This window comes from Phoxinus phoxinus, assembly GCF_949152265.1.
Source record: "Phoxinus phoxinus genome assembly, chromosome: 11".
Lineage (NCBI taxonomy): Eukaryota > Metazoa > Chordata > Actinopteri > Cypriniformes > Leuciscidae > Phoxinus > Phoxinus phoxinus.
This window is the reverse complement of record NC_136886.1, coordinates 4,992,415-5,016,384: the sequence shown is the minus strand read 5'-3', so window position 1 is coordinate 5,016,384 and position 23,970 is coordinate 4,992,415. Positions and strand designations below refer to the sequence as shown.

Here is a 23,970-nt window from a genome sequence, read left to right as displayed (position 1 = left end):
TTCCGACAGCTAACGATCTGATTCAAATCACTTTCCACACATTGGGATATAAACATAGACTTTGTTTGAACTGACAGAGGGCTTTCATTCCTGTAATCTTGCTCAGCGTGGGACGGACGCATCAGCGTGAGGAGGACGCCGCTGACTCTACTTAAACCACATTAGCTGCCGCAAAATTACAAGCTGCAATTAGTTTGATCGGATGGGAGCAAAAGTCTACAGCGCCTGCTTTTGACTTCAAAGGTCAATGTTATGATCTTTCATCATCTAAACCCATACTTTATGACTCCGATTTTTCACAGATACACACGCAGGTTTGGAATGGAACTGCTAGTGATTCACCTCTGAATATTCATATTGTCTAAGATCGGCTTCCTCCTACATTCAGATCAAAAGATACAGAAGGAAGGGTTTAACGTAATCCACATCTGTAGAACTGAACTCGTGATTTAGAATAAGTAGAGGAGGAAAAGTGTCTTACCTATAGATGCTGTGGCTGGGACTGGCTCCTTAGAAACTGTAATTAAAAACAGAATAAAACTGAAACCCAATTTTTGCTTTGACACAAATGCCACACAGCTACAGTTGTAGAGTATTGTTCTGAGATACTGGGTCAGATTTACTAAACAGGGCAAATTAGTGTGAGAGGGCAATCCCATAAAAGCACAGATGGAAGTGGAAAGTTCTGGGTGTGATCTAGTGACGACGTGCAAATTAAAGAACACAGACACAGCCGCATCATTTCCATAATGGAAAACGCAATCTACCAGGAACAACGCAAATTAGCGTCTGGTTTAAGACATGCTTTTTTTGGGTGGTAAATATTGGCGCCAATACTAGTAAATTGACTAGCGCAAATCTTAGTAAATCACCTAGCATGATTCAGCATACTCTCCTCCCATACATTTTGCATCTGAAAGGGAAACTTACGGTGGCCCAGTAGTGCACAACACAACGAAATCAAGCCACAACACAACGGAAACGCTCCCGACCACTAGGGGCTCTCGGAGCGCGGGAAAGTTAGTTTTCCTTGCCACTGTTCTATAGAGTCGGCAGTCTTACAAAGATATCAATACCACGATTCGTTTTAACAGTATGTGACCATTGTATATAAACATGAAATATTCATTTTAAATCACCTACAGTACGTGCATTATAGCTTATTTATACTCGAGAAGGCTTTGACACACTACAGCGGTGCATGATGCCTAAGGTAACGTCTGTACAATTCCACCAAGTGGTTAAAACATATAATTTGTATTAATTAAAATGACTTTTAACATTTAAAAAACAGACATGTTCAAATTCCAAATTCTTGGTTGTATTGGTAAGACTGACATACTACGGGTGACCTGATTTTGCCAATATCTCCCTTCATGTATTTACAGTAAACAATTAATTTCAGGAAGAATGACTGTATTTATTTTCATGTTCCAGTGGTTTAAACATGGTAAAATGCCTTAAACGTTCTGCATTACTACTGGAAACTGAAAGCATAATAAAAATGAGGCTAAATATTCATAAAGGAACACAAAAGTGGTAGGAGAGCTTCTGCAGTTCTGCAGCACTTTCTGTGATGGAACTGCTGATACATTTTAGGGTTCAAACCCACAACATGTTAGTTACCAGTCCAGGTATTTAACTACTATGCCTCATGAACGCAGTCAACACAGAAGGCTACTGTACATACCTGAGTAGTAAGAGTTGAGGAGGGTTTTGCTCTGGAGGCCTTTACCCTGGATGGAGAAGGAGCATGGAGAAGAGGAGGCTGGGAAAGAAAGAGAAGAGCACTTAGACAATTACTTTACATCCACCACATCATGTCTAGATTAATAGCAGTGCTGCGTTGTGACAGTAACAGTAATACCAATACTAGATTTTTAGGTCACTTTCTGCAAAGGAGACATCTCACTAATAAACTGCATCATGCTGTAGTCAGCAAGACCTTTAAATGCCATGGACTATTTTGAACATATCCTAGATCTGTATAAAGTTTTATAAAGGATGTCTGATTTTTGAAGACTCACACACAGAAGGACTTGTTGAAAGTCACAAAAACACACTCTGAGCATCACACACTCCAATAAACTTCCTTTACTCTTCTCGGCTGGAGCGCATATCCTTTTTACTTTCCAGTTTAATCACCTATCACTCCAGATCTCCATTTACACAAATCCCCACGTCTCACATGTGTCGGCGCATACGCATTCACTGACTCACATAAGGATTTCTACAGAAAATGCTTTCACAGCAAAAGCTCATGGGCCAGTGAGGTGAGATCGAGAGCGTCTGAATGGGAGAAGCGTGGAAGGTTAGAGGCAGGTGTCTCTGTGTTCATTTAAATGGTAATACAGCTAAAATGCTGAGTGTGTAGGCTGGGATCGCTATGATCTCTATCTCACACATCTTACGCTGAATCATCTTTAAAAAGCCCTGATACAAAAAATAATAATAATGTGTGATTGTAACTGTGGAGCCAGTGAGAGGAAAGTGTGGATATAAATGAGAAAAAATGTCAGTTACAATATGAGTTATAAAGGCCCACAAGAATTTGGTGCCCAGATTGGAAGGTCTGTCATTCACAAAGTTATATTCTCTACTCCAAAGATTTTCCTCCTGGAATCAATGCAAATTAAAAATATAAAATTCATAAAAATATATATTTTTAACAAAAACACAGTAAAGCCAGCTATGGGCTAGTGGTTAGACATCTTGAGCAACCAATAAAACTAAAATAAATATTTTTTTCACTAAAAGAGGTATGTTGATTAGTCTATATTTAATACATTTTGTAATGTTAAGATCATGAGAAAATAGGATTTGCACTGCAAAAATAAAGCAAATAATTAAATCTAAGAAAATTAAGAAATTAAATAAATTTCTATCATGACAACTCTGAAAAGTTTTAGCATGGTTATGGATTTGACAATGTAAATATATTTGGTCTGCTACACTGCTGCTGCTTTTTATTATTGCTGCTGTTGTAGATTATTGCTGCTGCAGAGCAAGAACAGGAACTTGCTACTGCAACACATACAATACGCTGCTGTGAGTATGTAAGACAAATAGCATATATCAAGATCTATACAGGTGGAGCTGGGGAAGGTGGAGGGTTTTAGACAAACTCTGATGCGTACTGCAAACTGCTATAGTGAATGGTAACCAGCCATTTAAATGTTGACCAGCAAGCTCATTGGATGCAGATGCGACATGAACCAATCAGCTTGTGCCAAGTAGTTAACGCTATAATTATCATCAGCTTGCGTTAAGGACGAGTTTCATGACGTAACTAGGCATAAATAAAAACAACCATTTTCTTAATCATATTTTGTTTCCCTGTAAATATAACAGGACATCTTAATTCAAGATATATCCACTGAAGACAAGTTTTAATATTATAAGAGTGTAAATGAGTAAATTTATCTTATTGAAAGAATGTTTAGATATTTTTTCTGAACAACAGGACAAAATATTGATCAAGACAATTATTTTGACGGATAAAAATCAATTGCAATTTGCAGTTCCAACACAAAAACTACCTGATGCAGCTGTAAAGTTTTAGATTAAAGTCTGATAGTGTATCACAAGCCCTTTGACACTTTTTTAAAGAACTGCTTACAAACAGCAGTTATGAGCTGGACTGAGTTCTAGATTGTTTTTGCTTCAACACCACAGCTGAGATTCATGTCTATAATAAAGAGCCTGTACTTGTGCTATAATAGTGACTCTCAGACCATTAGATAAACAACAGATAAAATAACAGTCTCCAACTCCGTGCCTGTAATGATCCGAAATAAACATACCAAATGAACTGCATTTGCACATCAACTGACCAATGACATTCAAAAGAACTGAGAAACACAATACCCGCAGAACACATTGCCAATCAATGTTGATTTTAAAGGAAATAAATGTGATCATTATGCATAATGACATTCTCTCTCTCTCCATGCATCTTGCTCTTACTCTCTATTGCCTCCTCTTCGTCCAGCTCCATTCAAATTATTCTGTACACAAAGGCCACAGTGACATTTTGTGCAGAAAGCGACTCAGAAAGACCCGTCCTAATTACATCCCCTTCACAGCATGCCAGAGCCCACTTAAAACTGAGAATGAAAGCACGAGAATGAAAAAACGGCTAGTCCAAATGCCACTTGCTATTCTTCTCTAGCTCCTTAAAGCAGCACGTCAATAGCGGCGTCTCTTGATATGTAGAACGCTTCGGTCCATGCTGTTTAGTGACAAAATAGCTCTCTCCGATTAGCGATGCTCAGATCTGTGAATGGCAGGTGCGAGACGGTGGCGCCCCATCATTTGGTTTCCTGACGGACGCTTAGCACAGACAATCAAGGAGAACAGTGAGTTGAGTTAAAATGACAGATTGTTGACCCCTTTTGACACCTTTTAGGGCTTCCGAGCTCATCACCGGGATGGTGGGACGTGCAGGAGGTTCGTGTGATTGCAGTAATGAGTCCTGAGACTGGAGCGCACACACACTCAGGTGCTTCAAAAGATCGTGGTATTTGGGGAACGAGGCTATTTTCTGACCTTTGCACTTTGACTTTTGAGATTAGTGGAAAGGAGCTGGAAGTTCTCTAAAGAGAAGCAGTGTAAAATGTCTGCCAGAACATGAAACTATTGCTGTATCTTTGAACATACCTTCTGATGTTCATTTGTTTAATTTGAGCTATAACTAGTAAAGAGGAAGAGATGATCGGTTCACACTGCTTGAACTGAAGTGGCTATCAATATTACATTTAGTGTTTGGATTTCATAATAAAATTGACAGTTTGAAAGCTGAGACTGTTTCATATCGAAAGTATAATTGTGATTATTGTGTGACAGGTTTGCTACAAATAATGTTTAGTGAAGTTTTCACACAATAGAAAACAGCATAGACGAAAAGATGGATCTTGGGATTTGAGAATAGATTATGGTTCATCAAAATAATTGATAAAAATAAATAAAAAATTAACATTGTCAACCGAGCCATTGCATTCATTCAGCGTATGTTTACCTGTTCATTAATGCTTGTCATTTCATGTGTATGAAATAGATGCTGACAGTCATTGAAAAAGTGTTAGTTAAACATCACTGTTTCACTGATTTTGGTCATAAAAAATAAAATAAAAAATTCCAGCTGCCGGATTTTCAGGTTGTCAGAATTCCGGTGAATTAATAATGGCTTCCCAACTTTGAAGTATTCTGAAAATAACACTAAAGTATTTGTTACATTATTCATCCATGTGTTCATTTATTTCATTAATTTGTTCATTCAATCATTTGCTTACATTTACAGTATTTTGTTCATTAATTTGAACATTTGTTAATTTATTATTTCCTTCATTCATTCATTTGCTTGTTCTTTTAATACTTCAGTTCATTCATTAGTTAATTCATGTATTCATTCATCGCTTAATTTGTTCATAAGTGCATTTGTTTATTCTTTAATTTGTCTGTTTGTGCATGCAATTATTCTCCAATTCATTCATCCATTAATTTGTTTGTTTCTTCATTTGTTGATGCCAACTTTCCTCTTTAACTCATATTGTTATCAGAGCACAGGAACACTTGAAATAAACAGATAATATGAAACAACAGGGCAGCACAAAATTTGCTGAACTCACAGAATCCGTTGAGGTCCTGGTTGCTGGTGGAGAACGGATCGTCCTTGTGTAACGTGCTGACTTTTCCTGTGCTTTTATCCGCTGTGCCTACGGGTCCCATCTCTCTCTGCGTACTGCTGCTGGCTGTCTCCTTCTGTTTTTTAGCTAGTTTCCTTCAAATTCAGCCACAACAGGACAAGTTTATACACATGATCAAAAATAGAAACTTCATTGTGTTGTTGCAATGCTTTTGGCAAGTGCAAACCGTTTTCCAATGCATACTGTAAATGTATGAAACGTAAAAGTAACGACTTTACTGTTTTTTTGGACAAATTTTTAAAATCAGTTATAAACTTAGTTACTGCAAGACTTGTCAGTTTTAGTTTTGACATACAGTATGTACAACACAGAGAGCACTAAACCAAAGCACCGCCAAAACACTGACATACAAAATATACAAGACAAGCTCGCACAGACAGACACTGAGCACAGAGGAAAAGAAGTGAGAATGGCTTTTGACTATTCAAATGGCATCGACTGTAAGATTTCTGTAATATAATCTAAAAACATTCTGCAGTGATATTTGCCAGTAAACCTCAAATCAAGAGAGAGAAAACTCAAAACCTTGCCATGCAGAACAAAGACACTATACGTCTATTGATCAAGAAAAACTTGCACACAAATATATTCACTCATATATACTGGAAACAAATACATTATACTTTAAAACAGATGCTTTTTATCAAAAGCGTTATTATAGAACTGTTGCAATGGGTAGAACATCAATTAGAGAATATATTTACTGACACTGGATAATAGATGCAATATTTCATTACCTACAGATTGTGCAACGCATTCTCATCCTAGGGCGTCATATACTGACACTTTTGACATTTCGTCTACATCCAACGCACATGGCACCCTTTAGCGTCAATATGACACGCACAGAGCTTTGTTCGGTTATGGTTGGGTTTAGGTCTGGGGTAGGGTTAGGGTTAGACCGCTAGGAGGCGCCTTCTGACCCATATCTATCTGCATCTCATATTGACGCTAAAGGGTGCCATGTGCGTTGGATGTAGACGATATGTCAAAAGCGTCAGTATATGGCGCCTTGATAGTATTTTTTCCTGATTAAAACTGTGGCACATAGGTAGTGACCTAGATTTTAGTACTCTGACGCATTAAGCTGTTTAGTTCAAACCTGGTTTGCAACATTTCCTGATCTCATCCCACCTCTTCACCTGTAATTCCCTGCATTATTAACCATAAAAATGGGCCAAAAACAAATACAATACAATAAAAAATAGCCTATGGCACTCTTTATAAAGGTAGCAGACTTCACTTCTGCTGGTCTTTGATTTGTTGATTTGTCTGGCGGTTCATAAGCTGGAGTCTCCCCACACGTTAGCACACAAAACTTCAAGGAAGATATTAGTGCCAGCGATGGATTGGAGTCATCCAATAAAATGACTCTAGGTCCCACAGAACACCATTTGACCTCAATATGAGCTCCCTTCTCTTACGGGGCCGTGCTGATAATAACTCTTTGTTTTGTTATTTTCTCTGCTGGGAATTTATATATATATAAAAAAAATCAAATAAAGTTTCAGCTTCCACAGAAACCAGGCCAACCTTTAAAATTGGGGCCATTTTACCTAGGTTGGAAAATAAATTCAGTAACATTGTTTTTTTAGTGACTAAGGATCAAAAGAGGACCAAAAACTGTTCAGAAGCGGGTCTCAACATCAAGCAGCAATAAGAGAAGGGTCACGACTTTCCAATTAAGCAGTCAAGCATCAATGTGATTGCTATAGAGTGCTGAGATTTCACTGTAGAAACTGCAAAACACAAACTCTACACCAAAACCCAGTGTGTTCCCTAAATAGACGGCATTTTCAGACAAAAGCATCAAAAAACCATCAGCTTATGCTGAAGGTCACCGTATTTTATAATACAACACCCATCAACTAATAAAACTAATGGAATACTGCAGTAATGAGTCTCGTTTCAAGTGCCACCAAAATCTAGACACATTGTAAGTGGAATAAACTATAGATAATCCTTATTTAATTAATGTCAGAGCAGCACCTCATTAAAAGTGAAGGCTATACTATAGTTAGGGCACCATAAACGTCTTTATAGCACCAACTTTGTTAATGGCATATTGTAAAAGAGAGAGAGAGATAGAGAGAGAAGCGAGGAACAAGAGAGACATAGCTCATGTTGGTCAAATAGAGATGAAACGGTGTGAACAATTCATATCACAATTATAATGACCAAAATAATCATGGTTATTGTTAAAATTAGCTGGAAATGTTTTTTTTTTTTTTTTTTTTAAACATTAAACTACCTTAAATAATTTAACCAAGTGTATATCGCAAACCAATAAACAACAAATAAAATTAGTAGCACTATTCATATTTCAGAATGCACATTAGCTTATTTTTTATTAACTGGTAAAAATTTACAAAAGTGCATAAAAAATAGAGCTATTTCCTTGTCCATTACATGGGATAAGATGAAAAGGAATCCATTGAAACTTTTCTGAAGACAGTCGTTTCATTCAAAAATACATTCATTAAATGTGCAGTATTTACCATGACTTCTTTCAAATCGAAGGTAACCTCCAAGAATTGTATCATGGTTTATCGTCAAACCGGTAACCGTTTCATCTCTACTGTAAAATTTGTTTTGTTCAGGGTACATTTTTCTCTTCATGAAATACACCAAATGTTCATTAATAAAGATATCACATTTGGTTGATCTAAAACGTCAATGGTGGAAATAGCACAAAGCATATGCATGTGTGACATGAGAACATGCAAAGACAAGGCAGCTAGCCAGGAAAGTGCATGTCAAAGCAGTATTAGTAAGCATGCAGAACATCTCAAAATAACATTTACACTATCCCGTATTTTCCAGTTGCATGCACACACAAGGTTGCAGTAGGTTAACTTGTAGGGCAAGGCATTAGCAAGGATAAGGTCATGGGTTTGATTCCCAGGGAACACAGTGTTAAAATTGTATTGACTTCTACGAATGTCACTTTGGATAAAAGCATCTGCCAAATGTGTAAATGCATGCACACACAAACTTAAACATGCTGATAAATCAGGAATAAACATTAACACCATGATATATTATGATTGCTATATTACTATACCATCCTAAAATCATAGTGCATACTAAAAAATATGCACAGTGATATTGGTTTATATGCTAATATCTTAGTATATACTTAAAATTATGTACTTTTGTAAAGTTTCAGATTACATATCGGATTTTTATCTAAGCTTTTACAACATGCGAGATCTCAGATCTCTTTGCTAATGGTAAACTCAGTATGTGAATGGGCAAGGACAAACGGGAAGACGCAATCATCGACTGCGATACTAAATCCACATGTGCCGACCTCAACATGCATACTGAAACCATCACTCAAATATGCCCAGAACATAACCCCACTGAAACTGAGAACGACTCGCTCTCTGGATTTGGGGGATATATTGGTGTCACGGCTAGCTTTAGCCTGTAGCTGTCTGTCTATGCCCTCTCAGATGATATCCTTTTGAAAGAGCTCCTCCTGGCTGTGTTGTTGCTTTCATCTATATTTCAGGAGCAGGGAGAGAGGAGTGAGAATGCACATAGTCCGACTGTGAATCTGAGCTTTTAAATCCTTTAACGTGTGAGGTAAACATCCTCCAGCCAGGCTCTGTTGCACACAGAGCAAATTAAACAATCCCGAGTAGTAAAATGCTGAGGAAGGCATAACGGTCGAGGTAATAGTAAATAGTTTAAGCGTAACGGAAAAGTAATAAAAAGTAGAGGTGGAGTCCGCAGACCAAAGGGAATAACATAACAGCGGAGCCACATCAATTTACGCGCACATGAGGGCAATTTATAACTGTAGGCCTGCTAATATTTCAATGCAAACTGAAAAACTGTTAGGTATATAGCATATAAGATGGTTTATGGGTCGAAAATTACGGTGTTTGATGGAACATGGAAGTATAACTTAAAACATTGGTGCAAAGTGTGATGAAGTATAGATTAAGACTTTGTTCGCCATGGCAAAGTTGAGAGATATTTGGTCCTAAGATATTTGTCACTTATTTTCATTTAATTCTTTCATTATCTCACCTTATTCTTTTAACGAACTAAGGAAGTTTTCAAATACTTCTCAGAAACTGGTAAAAGTTCTTTGTAGAAATGGATAATAGGAATGCATAAATTTAAGACAGGGATTGTTGATTAGATGTTTTGTATTTAATGCTACTTACAGGTAATACGAGTAGGAATACGCATTTCTTCTGGAGCAGCAAGATGAGGACAAAATAAAATCAAATAAATTAAATATAAGAAATTTAAATGAGAAAATTAAGCAATTGTCAAATAAAGTATAATAAAATAAAAATATTTAAGTTTTAGTAAAAATTTCACAAAATTATAAAATAAAATATCAATATGAATATGTAAAATAATTAAATATAATACAATTAAATTAAAACAATATGATAATTAAAACATTATCAATTAAAATGTAATAAAATAAAAATATGAAAGTATTAGTGAAAATATCACAAAATAATAAAATGAAATAATACCAAAACAAAACAAAGGACAAAAAAAGACAAACACATTGATTAGTATCAGTACTGTAAATAAAGAGATATTTAATGATAAAACTAGTAAAAGCGTGCCACTGTTTCATGTGCTAATGACCACATAATGTTCTGATCAAATAAAAGAGTGCTACACAGCTTCATGTAGATAAGCTACGGGTTTCTGCTACCTGAGGCTGTGTGGCTCTAGTTACATTTAGGTTTGTAAATATCCTTTGCATCAGTAATAGTTAGTAATAGTAAAATGACCATTAAGCAATCAATGAAATGTATAAAACTGCACATCTGGCTCCCTTTCAAGTGGAAAAAAAAGAAAGAGAAAGAGAAAAAAGAGAAGGAAGAGAGTGTGTGTATACTGTATACATGTAGGGTACGACGGAGATAAAGGCATACCTCAACAAAAATGTGCATTTCACTGCTCTCAATCATTTTAATAAAAAAATATAAAAGTAAAAATTCTGAAAACATTCAGGGAGATCCCTTTTTTAATAGCTTTACAACAGTAACAAATAAATGTGATATTTTAGAATATGATAATTAATATCATTTTTTTTTACATTTTTTTTTTTTAAATATGATGATTTCCTTATAAATATGGTGATTATCTCTAGGTGGAGACCTAACTTAATATACAGTATGATATTTACCATTTGAATCTAACCGTGTCATGTCAACAAATGGAAAAGTCAGCCTGCTGTTTATTACCATGTTCCGTTATTGAATGTTCCGTACAGCTGCAAAAAAAAAAAAAAAAAAAAAAAAAACCATTACCAAGACCTTTGCCTCAAAATACACCAATTTTATCGATTCTCATTTGCTACATAAATCAACAATTTAAAAATGACTATTTTTAAAATATTTGTTCAAATTAGCGCAGAATAAACTTTGTGTTGCTTTCCACGATCGCGTCAAGGATCCGCCAAATTTAGTAGTCAAAAGTGGTGAGCAAAATTGTATTTTTCCTTCTAGTGTTAAAGGAGAATAAAGTCAATGACCTTTAGCCCCGTTGTACCCTACTGGTGGGAGTGTGCTTGGACAGCTAAAGGGATGGACAGGGATGGTGGGTGTTTCACAGACACATTGTAGCTCTGTTCTCTGTTATGAGCTTAACATAGACAGAAAGAGAAAAGAGGAGGACAAGAGACACCAAAAGGAGTTGGCAAACACATCACGCTTTTGCTACTCCAAAATGAGGCCTTGTCATCTACGTGTCTCAGTGTTGACGTCTCTGTGGACTGGTTCTTTCCAGGTAAAGACAAGTGGAGACACGCTAGGACAGCAATAGTCTGATATGATAATAAAGACCAGATGGTGTCTGTTAATGGCGATTCGATTAACTGTAATATTGGTGATGACATGCAAGTGAAGTTGTCAATTAGCGACTTCGTGGCCGTCTGCTTCCTGACTGCGCTCTCACGGATTTTTATCATTCTCCTGAAACATATCTCACAGAGCTTTTTTTCTTTAAAATTTACAAATAACCTTCACATTTGCCACTTCGTGCTAATCTTTACGCTAAAACAAACCCACTAAAGGAATCATGCCTTAGCCTGAGTTATTAGCATGTTTGTCAATTGACAAACCCTTTTTTTTGCCACTTTAATCTAATTATTTGAATCATAGGAATTAATAGTCACTCTAATGATATATAAATACCATTCACAATTTGCCACTTACTGTAGCTCAAAACAAACCCACAAAAGTAATGATGTTTCAGCCTGTTATCGCATTTCATGCAAACAATAAACAAATATCTTTCAAAAGTCCCCACCATGTATAAACCTTTATGATGAACTTGCTTAAGAAATCATAGACTACTACAGTAGCCTGAGTTATTAACATGTATGTCACACTAACGATATGTAAATAATGTTCAAAACCTGCCACTTATCACAAACCTTTACAATAATACACACCCGAATAATCATGCATCAGCCTGTCAGCACACAGAGCTGCATTAAGTCACACACACTAAATTCCCGCCTGTACTCTTCCTGTATCATAAAAGCAAGCTATAGCACCCAAACTGCTCGCTTTATCGCTAAAGCAGCACCAAAGTAAATATATTTAATGACCCTGTGACTTCTCTGTAGGCAATAAAAACACAGTTTGGATATGGGCCGTTATGGCAAATGTGTTTTGCGGCGGGCTGACGGTGCTAAAACAGATGCAAACAGTCGATGCGTTTGGCGGCATGCATATGCAGCGGGGGCATCCATCTTTGGCCATTTCATCTCAATGGCCCTTTAAAATGGCCTGCTGACATTGTTCTGATGATATTAATAAAAGAGAGCGAAGTGAAGAGCACCACGGCGGGCGAAGGTGGCCATAAATATTAATAGAGTAGAACTGCGAGGAGCTCACAGCATAAGTGGCCTCTTTATTATTTTTTTTGGACTCTCCTGTGATTTATCATCATTTCTGGTGTGAAGAGAAAGTGTGATACTCATGGTGATGTTACACGCCTGTATTGTGACTTTACATGGGAAAGAGTGAGGGAAGATGAGAAATGGTTTGTTAACTTGACAAAGGTTGATTTGCCAAAGACTTTGTACAACTTTATTTCAGCTAATGACTAAATAAGATGCTCTGGTTTATTAGATCATAAAATTGTTCATTCATCCATTCAGGCTTGAAAGCACAATCGGCTGACAGGCGCGTAGAAGTGTGCACACATGGACAGACTCACACACACTCTATTGAATCTATCTAATCTGTCTCTCTGTCTATCTGTCTGTCCGTCCGTCCATCCATCCATCAGTATTTAGTACAGGGTAGCTAAATCTGACATCCTCAACAGTAAAAATGTATATATCTGAAGCATTATATAATGACAATACCATAGCACTTTGCTCTATACCACAGTACTGAATGATTATCATGTTCACATATTATGGAATTTACATGGCACTACATAGTGTAAACCATGTACAATACCATGCACCAACTACCATGGTACATGACCAAAAACATGGTTTTACCAACGCTATCTCACGACCAATTAATTTGTACGAGTGATTAAAAGCTGGCTAATTCGTACATTTGTACAACCATCACTCGTATGAATTCGTACGATTTGTCTAAACCCCCGTGATGGGTAGGTTTAGGTTTAGTTCTAATATAATATAATATAATATAATATAATATAATATAATATAATATAATATAATAATACATATTACTATCTCTTCATAGTAATATCACACGCACGCATGCAAGCACACGCGCACACACACACACACACACACACACACACACACACACACACACACACACACACACACACACACACACACACACACACACACACACACACACACACACACACACACACACACACACACACAGTCTGAGAAAGTCTGACAAGCAGATGAAACTAAACAGTAAATAAATTACTTAAGTGATTTGTTACTAAGGTGCACATCAAATATGCGAAACACAGAAATTTGAACGTGTGTGACGCGCTGGAACAGATCTTATTGGTTCTAGCCACCACGCACACAGGTTTGAGTTTCCATGTTTAGCATACCGCCAACTACTGCACGACACCTGCACTACAGCTGATGTAAAATAAAGGATTGTGCTTAGATACGCCGGTACTGTTTGGTTAAAAAAATGCTTAATTGGTCCCGAAACCGATCCTTGAGATCGGCTCGGGACGTCCCTAAATATATAGTGTTTTCTGCCATCACATTGCCCTCCAGTAGCAATCATCTATTATTTATGTCATAATGCTTTATGTCTAGGTCTGTCATTGATCGAAAGCGCAGATGTGCAAGAGCGTCACTCCTGTGTGTTGAGTGCAGGGTCTCACTGAAATGTGTGAGTGTGTGTGTGTGTGTGTGTGTGTGTGTGTGTGTGTGTGTGTGTGTGTGTGTGTGTGTGTGTGTGTGTGTGTGTGTGTGTGTGTGTGTGTGTGTGTGTGTTTGTGTGTGTGTGTGTGTGTGTGTGTGTGTGGTGTGTGTGTGTTTAATGGTCTGGGACTGAGTAGTGTCCGAGCGAACTCTGTCCGAGATCGACTCCCTCATTGCTCCATCAGAATGCTGACCGAGGTAGAAATAGATCAACACTTTGTGAAATAGCTGTGCTGCCTATGCATATGATTACACACTGAATCATCACATCCGTCTATTTTCAGCAGGGTCAGTCATAAGCCACTATATTTTACATATAATATATCTGCACCTCATGAGAGCTCTTAGCAATAAAGCACTGATCTGGAATCAGATAAAGCCACTTATGCACTTCTTGCTTCATGACAAAACGGATCCTAAACCAGGATATGTGATTGAAGGTATTTAAAGGGGCCATGTCATAAAAAGTCCAATCTTCCTCAATCTTTTGACATAATAGGGTTCTACGCAAATGAAGGATCCCAAAGTTAGGAAAGTCTACTTTTAACAAGGTATTTTAAGCGTTCAGGCAGAACAAGATCAGATCATTTCAGCGTGGATTGTTCTATGAATCTCTCACAAAGAGTCTGCAAAGAAGATGATAAGATGGGGCAGAGCCAATTATTTTACCTGACAGTAAGCACTGATACTTATTTCACCTGCAAAGAGGTTAGCCAATAATAACAGAGAGTGTTCACAAATTGAAACTCGAAAAATTCGAATATGGTGCAAAAGTTCATTTATTTCAGTAATTCAACTTAAAAGGTGAAACTAATATATTATATAGACTCATTACATGCAAAGTGAGATATTTCAAGCCTTTATTTGTTATAATTTTGATGATAATGGTTTATGAAACCCCAAATTCAAAATTATAATATTGTGAAAAGGTTTTCATATAAGCTGTAAGCCATAATCATCAAAATTATAACAAATAAAGGCTTGAAATATCTCACTTTGCATGTAATGAGTCTATATAATGTATTAGTTTCACCCTTTAAGTTAAATTACCGTCCTGAAATAAATGAGCTTTTGCACCATATTCTAATTTTTCGAGTTTCACCTGTACACGACAGTCTTTGCAGATTCCTTGTACTGTGAAAAAATCAATTGTGGAAAATTATATTTTACTTTAATTTGCAAGAAAGCATGACTAAAGTACTGTACGGAGCCTGTGAAGTGAAATTTACAGAAAAAGCCCTGAAAAGTTGCGTGTGCAAGATGACATTTTTGCCACACCTTACTTAAATCTTTATTATAAAGGTATTCATAATGTACGTTATAATGCATTATATCTTTTCATACAAAATTGGAACCAAAGTTAAACAGCATTATAATATTTCCAGATTCCTTGTTACATCTGGAATAGGTTGTTTATCATGTTTTAGTGCATTACAAAGGCATAACATACAGCAAGTATTATAATGCATTTAAATTGTGGTTACAATTATTTATGAGACCATAAAATGCATTATATGGTGCAATACAAGACATAATAGAAGTACTTGTATAATGCATTATAGTGTTACCAAATTTTTGTTAGTGACTGAGAAATGTTTATGTGCATACTCAAACAATTTAGATATTAGATATTAGAACTGCACATTTTAATATTTTGGTTTTGTTTGTTTTTCAGTAAAATTGCATTTCAGTGCCTTGAAATATACAAGACAGAATTTACTATTAAAGGGCTGATGCATGTCAGCTTATGGAATATTGCTATAAATATTTCAGTGCTGTTATGTTTAAGAATTTCAAAGAGACCTTATTTTTACAACATTCTATTTAACCGGCTGTAAAGAAAGCCCACAACGCATCGGTTTATGGTTCCGTATTGCAAAAAGCCACTTTATAGCCTATATGCGATTCCAAAAAGAAAATGTACCATAAACCATAAATCGTTTACCTGTTACTGTTGCCCTCTGTAATCCAAGCCAAACGACCTTAAGCACTGACATTATAATGTCTTCTCAGTAATGTTGCAGTTGTGTGGATTTTATAAGATTAAGAAAAGACCTGGCAACCTCGGAGCTTTAAGCTAAATCCTCTATACAGTTGGCTGTGTAGGTGGCTTGGCGTAGGAGTAATCATCCTTTGCCTTCATGAACATAACATATTAGCTTAACGGCGTAGTGCAGCACACGAGGCAGGGTTGTGACAGTATTAAAGAGGAATAATTACCAGCTAGCCTGGATTGTGGTATAAAGTGTCGTTTGAAGCCACTCTCTAAACGAACAAGAGCAAATGAAGTGCCCTTTTCACTGTAATTGTTGCACCATGGGACACATGCTAATGCTATTTATGAGAAGGTGATCTAACAGGCGACAGGATTCGCTATAGAAATTAAACTTATTTTAATATGCTAATGTGGTGACATTTGAACCGCCCTTAAATTTTCCCGGCACAAATCACTGCAGATTTCTCTAACATTTAACAGAGACAATGCACAACAACAAGCAATTAAAATAAGAGTGAGAGAATGCAGATAAAAACACATTAAACACAGGCCACATTGACAGCGAGCAAAAGCGTAATACTTTCACAATTAACACCAACAACCACTATTGCTCTGCTCCAAAACCTGGTGAACTGCCTACGGAGTAAGCATTTTAAGGCATCATAGATGCTCAAAAGATGCTGCCTTATGAGACTCCTTGTTTTTAATGAGTCATTGATGCATCTTTCACCTTTCTAGGTATTTATATTCAATGCAAACCCAAAATGCATCATGAAATGCATTTGATACTTTAAAAAATCTAAAATAGAGACGACGCAAGAAAAATCTCAATTCTTTTTACTGATAGTTTTCAGTATTGAATAAAATATATAAACTATTTTAGGCAATTTAGAGTTTTACATGCTAAAATCTATTGAAATAAACATTCTGTAAGACGCATGGAGTTTTTGCATATGTACAGCGTGTTCCAGATCAGTTGTATTAGACGGCAGGTGGCTAAGTAGGCAGTAGGCAGTGAGGCAGCTCACTAGGTTTGGGAACAGAGCTTATATTTAATCACTAATACAAACAAATCAAGATGATAGATTCCGTGCATGTGCCAAAATGTGAATGGCAAATACAAGCTAAAAAAAGTCAAATAAATGAAGATACGTGTATAACACGACACAAATGGGATCAAATAAAACAGAATGGTGTGCGAATGGGCTCAGGATGCGTACTGTGGCTAGAATTAAACATACAATACCCCACACTTAGAGTTCTCCAGGTGTGGATTTCTCTAGCAGACGTAGCCCAGAGGAGAAGAAATAAAAGACAGGGTATGATTTTAGAGGTTAAGTAACATACGCTCACACACGCACACAGACTAACATCACCTCTTCATACTTCACAGCAAATAATACAGCATCTGAAGGTTTCCTGTGTGGTAGGCCAAACAGTGAGTGTATATGTTGCGCTGCATGCAACTCATTGAGGTTTGACTCTAGCTGAAATGAAGAAGCTTGAGTGCTGAGATGGAAATGTTACGTTGTCCCATGCCTCACAGATAAATGTTTCAGCTTAGCGCTTGTTATACATTAGCTTTCCTGTAGCTCAAACAGTAGAGCGTTGGCGCTTACAATGTCTCATGGGTCATGGGTTCAATTCCCAGAAAAAGCAAGAACTGATAAGAACGTGAATGTGTGAACCTTGAAATGCAATGTAAGTCGCTTTGGATAAAAGCGTCTGCCAAATACATAAATATAAATGTAAACATCAATCTACAATATAAACTTTTTTTTAAAGCACTACAGCCAGTATACCTTAAAAATGTAAAATGGCCAGTATACATCTGACATTACCATGTGAGGTTAGTTTTAAAGTGTCAAGAACATGTCTGGGTCACATTTCTCCCCAAAATCCAAAGATTTTTTTTTATTTTCAAGTCAATTAAGATTGTTTTTAATTAAGCTGAAATTCTCATTATGGTAATGTGGAGAAAAAATATTAATATATAAATATATAAAATGTACTATGTGTGTATATATATATATATCACACATAGTATTTCACCAGGGAAAATGTTTTTAATTGTCATGAAAATTGTCAAAATGCAAAAATAGCCCATAATAGGCTTTCTTTTATTAAAAATATTTTGATTTGGATTGAATTGTGACCTAGACATGTTCTTGAGAGTTTTTGCGGGACAATGAAAACTATGGCGCATTGCGCAGACAGAAATGTGAAACAGCACATTAGACTTTATGGAGTAGCGTCCCCAATGCTTGTTCTTTCAGGTTGAGTATGTTTAGGTATCCAAACTGAGCGGCACCAGAGGCAAATCTCCTGTGACTCAATGCAAGAAGAGAGACACAATTCCAACTTTGAAAAGATATGCGAGCCATCCATTATTAATTACAATCTATCCTAGGCTTGGTCAAAGATGCCTGAGGGGACATTTTATTACCAAGAAGTAAAACATCAATTTGCCATTAGGCTCAGCCTGTCCACTCCATTCATCCTTGTATTATTAGTTTAAAAATGAAGTCCATCTCTCCTGCCTTTAAAAAAAACATGCTTTACACAAGCTCTGAGAGATAAAAAAGCATAGCTTATGAGCTCGCACGCATTTTTGACGCCACAGAAATAATTCATTGTGACTGAAAGACATGTAAAATGCTGCAATTCATGAGACATCATCGCCTGACTTAAGTGCTGGTGTCAGTGGCTAAAATATGAATGATCAAAAGAAGTTGAGGGATAAGCAATTTAGTCTTTTCTCCCGAATACAAAATGCATTAGTGAGCAACTATAAGAGCAGACATCTACAATCATTGCAAATTGAATTCTTGAGTTCTCGGATGCTACATTCTTGTGCCGTAGAATTGGTTCCACATCCTCGTGAGCTGCTCCCATAATTCCCTAAATTCCCCTCAACGTATTTGAAAACAAAAAATGTGTTATCTATTAACATGGCTGATCTTTTAACAGCAAACTGAACATAGATGATATTGTTCCATGATAATCAGAAAATTAACAAATATCTGATATTATCACTACTGATTTAAAAATTCCAAATTAATTTCTGAATTTGAATTGAGGAGGAAAACGAGATGCAGAATTGCAACACGCCTGATATACTAGTCTTTCACTAGTACAGAAAGGTACTTAAAATAGTGCTTGAAAACTACCTTTAAAAGTTACTCAAATCCAACATGTGCATGTGCTATGTATTTTTGTTTTTGCTAGCTCAGCAACAACTGCCTTAAAAAAGGTCGCTGCCTATAGATAGCTGACAGGGAAGCAGCTCGCATGCTACAATGCATTGGTGTCTAAATGTATGCATGATAGCTGTAAAGTTTTCAAACCAACCACAGTCTGAGCTATTTATGTGAACCCAGACTTGTAGAACTTTTGTATTTGCATATTACTTCTGCTACTATGACTCCCACACATCAGAAAACTGACAAAAAGCACAAGCTATTATTGTAATATCCAAGCTTCAAGATTCTGCCTTATGAATAGCAGAAGTGCCCTTCCTTCATCGACTGTGGAAGATGAACACCTACTAAGGCCATGGCTAACCTTTTGATTCCTGCTCTTTTAATAGCGAGATCTATCATTAAGTTTCAATTCACACTGCTCCAGACAGTGATGCATTAACAATAGTGCTGTCAAGCACTCCTTTACAATTCATGGTAATTAGAGCTTAATGATTTAGCTGCTGGTTTTAACCACTATTGTATTTCCGACTGTGGCTCGTATTGGCAATGTGCCGTGCACTCTAACTAAGCTCCCCGTGATCGCCTTGTCCCTGTGAACAATCAAACAGGTAAAACAATAATAATACTAGGTTTAAGCTAATGTGCATAAAGCCGTGGTCAACTTAATCAGCTATTTGAGTATAGCAGCATGAGTGCGGACCCTAAATATGCCATGAAGAACAGGAACGGTCACAGTGGGTCACGGTCACGTGATCTATATTCACTACTGCCCTCCTAGTATTGGACAATGTGCAAATTATATAATGACTTTTATGGATGTCAATGTTTTAAAGAAATTTCCATTGGTTCTTAAATGTGTAATCCATATATTTACATTTTTTAAATATCTTCTCCAAGTATAAGTAAGATACGTAAGAGTCAATTATAAGTAATATTTTAGTAAGCAAGGACTCGAGAATCGCTCTAGACACTTAAATTGGGTATTTTAAATGCAGAAAGTGTGCTTAACTACAGTGTGAGTCTGGATATGTGCCTAGTTATCATGCTCTTCTCCTCCATTTGATGAAGTACTTCTGTTGTGTCTTCAAGAAAATTTACACAAAATGTTCAGTTATTCTTCAATTACCACCAGTTTTCAGTGGTCAATAATAGGACATTGTTAATTGTAACAGGCAAATAATCCTGATGTTTGTGAAACAAGCACCTTTGTGGAGCTGTTTGCCTAGAACAAATATACATTAACCTACAGTAAATGGTGACAAACTTTAGTATGTGATATATACCTGGTGGTCAATGGCCTATATAATGGCAATATATTATAAATAATTCAATTTAATAATGCAAAATGAGACATGCATTAACTTATTTCTTAAACAGACATCTATTTAATAATAAACTTTCAGTTTTTTATTGTGAATTTTCACTAAATATTGTTAAGTTAATTTAATTTCATTACATGTCTCATTTTGCAATATTAACATTAAATTATTAGTGAACACAGTGCCAATTCATTATCATTAATACAAAATGTTTAAAAACAGAAAAAGTTTCTTATCAAATATCTATATGGACAATATAATGCCAGTGCAGTAGTGCTGTCAAAAATATTATTTTTTCCGATACATATCGATACTGAAATATATGAAACTGTTCTGAAACTACTTTCCCGCAGTATCAATACACTGATACTTGCTGCGCTTTCTCACTCTCTATTCTCTCTGACAGCGAGTTGACACACACCCGCCTTCTCTCTCTCACTCATCTTATTCGCTCTGGTTGTATAGTGTTGGCGTTACAGTGCCTGAAATTTGACTAATTCTCGTAGGTTTCGCATGCACACATAAAGTCGCCTCTCAAACAGCTCACGAGTCGTAAACACAGTCGGTTACGTATATGCTGTGTGTTAGCGATTGCAACAAAATTACCTCATTGTAAAAACACAAATACATTGAGTTACCAAACATTTAGGTGAGATAAATTCCCTTTCAGTCGGTCACATTCGACGTCATCTCCGTTCCCTCCTTCAGGGGACGAGGATTACATGTAACTGAGACATTGTAACTGATCAATATAATTTGAATAAAAGCCTTAATTAAAATCTGTTCATCATATAAAGCGATCGTTTAAACTGCTCAATTCATATGGATTAGCTGTTATGATGCGTCATGTACTTTTTTAAGCTTGAAAATATTGACTGAGATTTTCAATGGACAGACAAAAAAATGTGATAATTTAAAAATATACATATGGCAAAATGGTATCAAATATCAGTATTCTTCAAGGTATCATATCAAATTTAGAAATTCCATAATGACAACAATACAATATAGTATAAACATTTATGATATAATATTATTATATATATATATATATACATTTTATAATGAAAAATGAGGCATGCATAAAATTTCTAAAAGATTTAACAATATTTACTGAAAATTCACAAAAATATTTAAAAATAAAGTTTTTTATTAAATACCGATACATTTATAATGTAGACAAGACTGCAGATAGATTTTGTAACTGACAAAAGGGAACTACCACTTCTAATAATCACAAAATGGCCACATATTGGCGTATCGATATCTGATATATCAGTTTATTGCTAATAGGATATTTTTAATCGCATCCCATCTATCTCAAACTTTAGTTTTAACTTCAATTGAAAGGGTTCAAGCCTTAAATAGCAGGTCGAGCAAAGACCCCCGTAATTCCTGTCTAGACTAAATCAACTGTTCCAGACGGACACTAGAGGAGTGTGGAGCTGACAGCGAGGTGTGTTGGTGTGCGGCAGGGACAGCAGAGGCTCTATGGTGGGCTCTTGTAAGGCACAATGACATGAGGGGGTGTGCTGGGGGGGTAAAGATGGTGAGAGGAAGTGATGTAATGAAAGAAAGCCAGTGTGCATGTTTCACCAGGAGACAGAAAAGCTGATTATGTCAAAAGCAATGCTAACTAACACCCTCAAACTCCCCTGAAAAGAAATGTGCCTCAGCTATTGAACATTCAAACATGAGCAACTATATACAGTGCATACACTCTATTATTCATCATAATGTTAAGCTAAAAGTGTGTGCAAGCAGTACCTGCGTTTGAAGGTGAGAAGAACGCCCAGGAGAATGATGACAAACATGAGGATTCCCGCAATGACGCCTGCCATCTTTACAGTGCTGTCCACCTGTTTTTCAGGCTCTATGTCATTGGAATTCTGGGTAGATGCACCTTTAAAGCAACAAGTACATCACAAAGAAGAGAAAGGGTCTTTAACTAAGACAAGAGCTGTTGAGAAATGTTCTATGGTGACACACACAAGACCAACACATACAAGAATCAAATGAAAACACGTAAAAATGATGCCCACTCAAGCACGTCCCACATTCACACACTTTCATTTGCACAATCAGTCCAAATGAAACACACATTCAAAATTAAATAATTAAATGCATTTAAATTGAGACAAAACAAATGCACTAGTGACACTGATCATTACTGTGTGGCGGGTCTATGGCAAAGGGGAATCGTTTATTGAATGGCATTAATTAACAGGCAACAGACAAAAAAAAACACCTTAAGGAGCTTTTCAAAAACTGGATCACTGTGGTGAAATGAAACACTTTAGGGCCTTTGGATTTTGTGTTAGAGAATGCAAATAAACTGAAAGACAATTCAGTGCAATAAATGCAGGCATGAAATATGGATACCAGAATGATTAGAAAAACAAAAAGAGGATGAAGGCAGAGAACGAGGGTAGAGATTCATGCAGATGTACAGTATGTGTGTCTTTGTGTACATACGGGTGTTGCATACACGCATGCACCACATCTTGCAGGACGTTTTGTTGACGATTTATTGTTATTTTGATATCTGTATAAAATCTATACAACCATGCATGACTTTTAGAAAATACTGTTCAGATTAGTGTGGCTCCACACCAACGGCTCATTTGTCCTTCATCGGGCATGTAATTCTACTGTGAAATTGCCATTATTTCTATGGAAGAATTTCAGCTGTTTGCTGTTGCCATAATTCACTTTTGAAAAGATCATAATCATCTTGATATTTTTGCATTTTATTTTCAAAACATGAACTAAATGAAACATTCCACCATTTAATAATCTAAATAAATTGCAATAATGCCAAGAAGAAAGGATGCATATACATACTTTTATTCATATATAAATAAATGGTTGCATAAAATATCTAAAGATTCACAAACCTTAGAAAAGCATGTAATCCCTGCCTTCAATGATTAAACAATTATGTTGTTATTTTTACCTTCACTTTGTATTTAAGAGAATTTTTCTTAACCTGCCAGTGCGACATCTTTAACAATCTGCTGCATATTAACACATTGATCTCTCTGTGGGTGGGTTTCTTTCATGGAAGCTCAATCATTTGATTTATTTATTTCCCTCAAACCGTACAGTTCTTTTAAGCATGAGAAGATTAAACATTCAAAAAAAATTCTGGAACTGTATACTGAAGAGCTAAACCTACACAAAAAAAGTCATTTTATTAATCAGTATTTTTGGCTTGTTTTTCAGTTCTAAAAACAAATGTATATATAAATGCCAATGGTGTAAAAATACATTCAAGAAACTATTAACTATTTCATGCCGTTTTGCTTCAAGTAAATGTATCTTGTTTTAAGGATGTTGAGATATTTTAACATATACAGTGCATATGTGC

The 23,970-nt window shown here is 36.2% G+C and overlaps 1 protein-coding gene across 13 annotated transcripts in view; it reads right to left on the bottom strand.

Annotated features, from left to right (window-relative positions):
* Positions 1–23,970, bottom strand: part of ptprt (protein tyrosine phosphatase receptor type T) — a 228,363-nt gene that overhangs the window by 48,081 nt on the left and 156,312 nt on the right. For 4 of the 13 annotated variants that reach the window (XM_079628114.1, XM_079628109.1, XM_079628115.1 and 1 more), the window contains 6 exons: positions 22,368–22,503; positions 17,325–17,357; positions 9,887–9,916; positions 5,628–5,779; positions 1,691–1,768; positions 482–517 (listed from right to left, as the gene is read on the bottom strand). In XM_079628114.1, coding sequence (XP_079484240.1) covers positions 482–517; positions 1,691–1,768; positions 5,628–5,779; positions 9,887–9,916; positions 17,325–17,357; positions 22,368–22,503 — 465 coding nt within the window. The remainder of the gene's footprint in view (positions 1–481; positions 518–1,690; positions 1,769–5,627; positions 5,780–9,886; positions 9,917–17,324; positions 17,358–22,367; positions 22,504–23,970) is intronic. The other 9 variants (XM_079628116.1, XM_079628119.1, XM_079628121.1 and 6 more) reach the window with 3 other exon arrangements.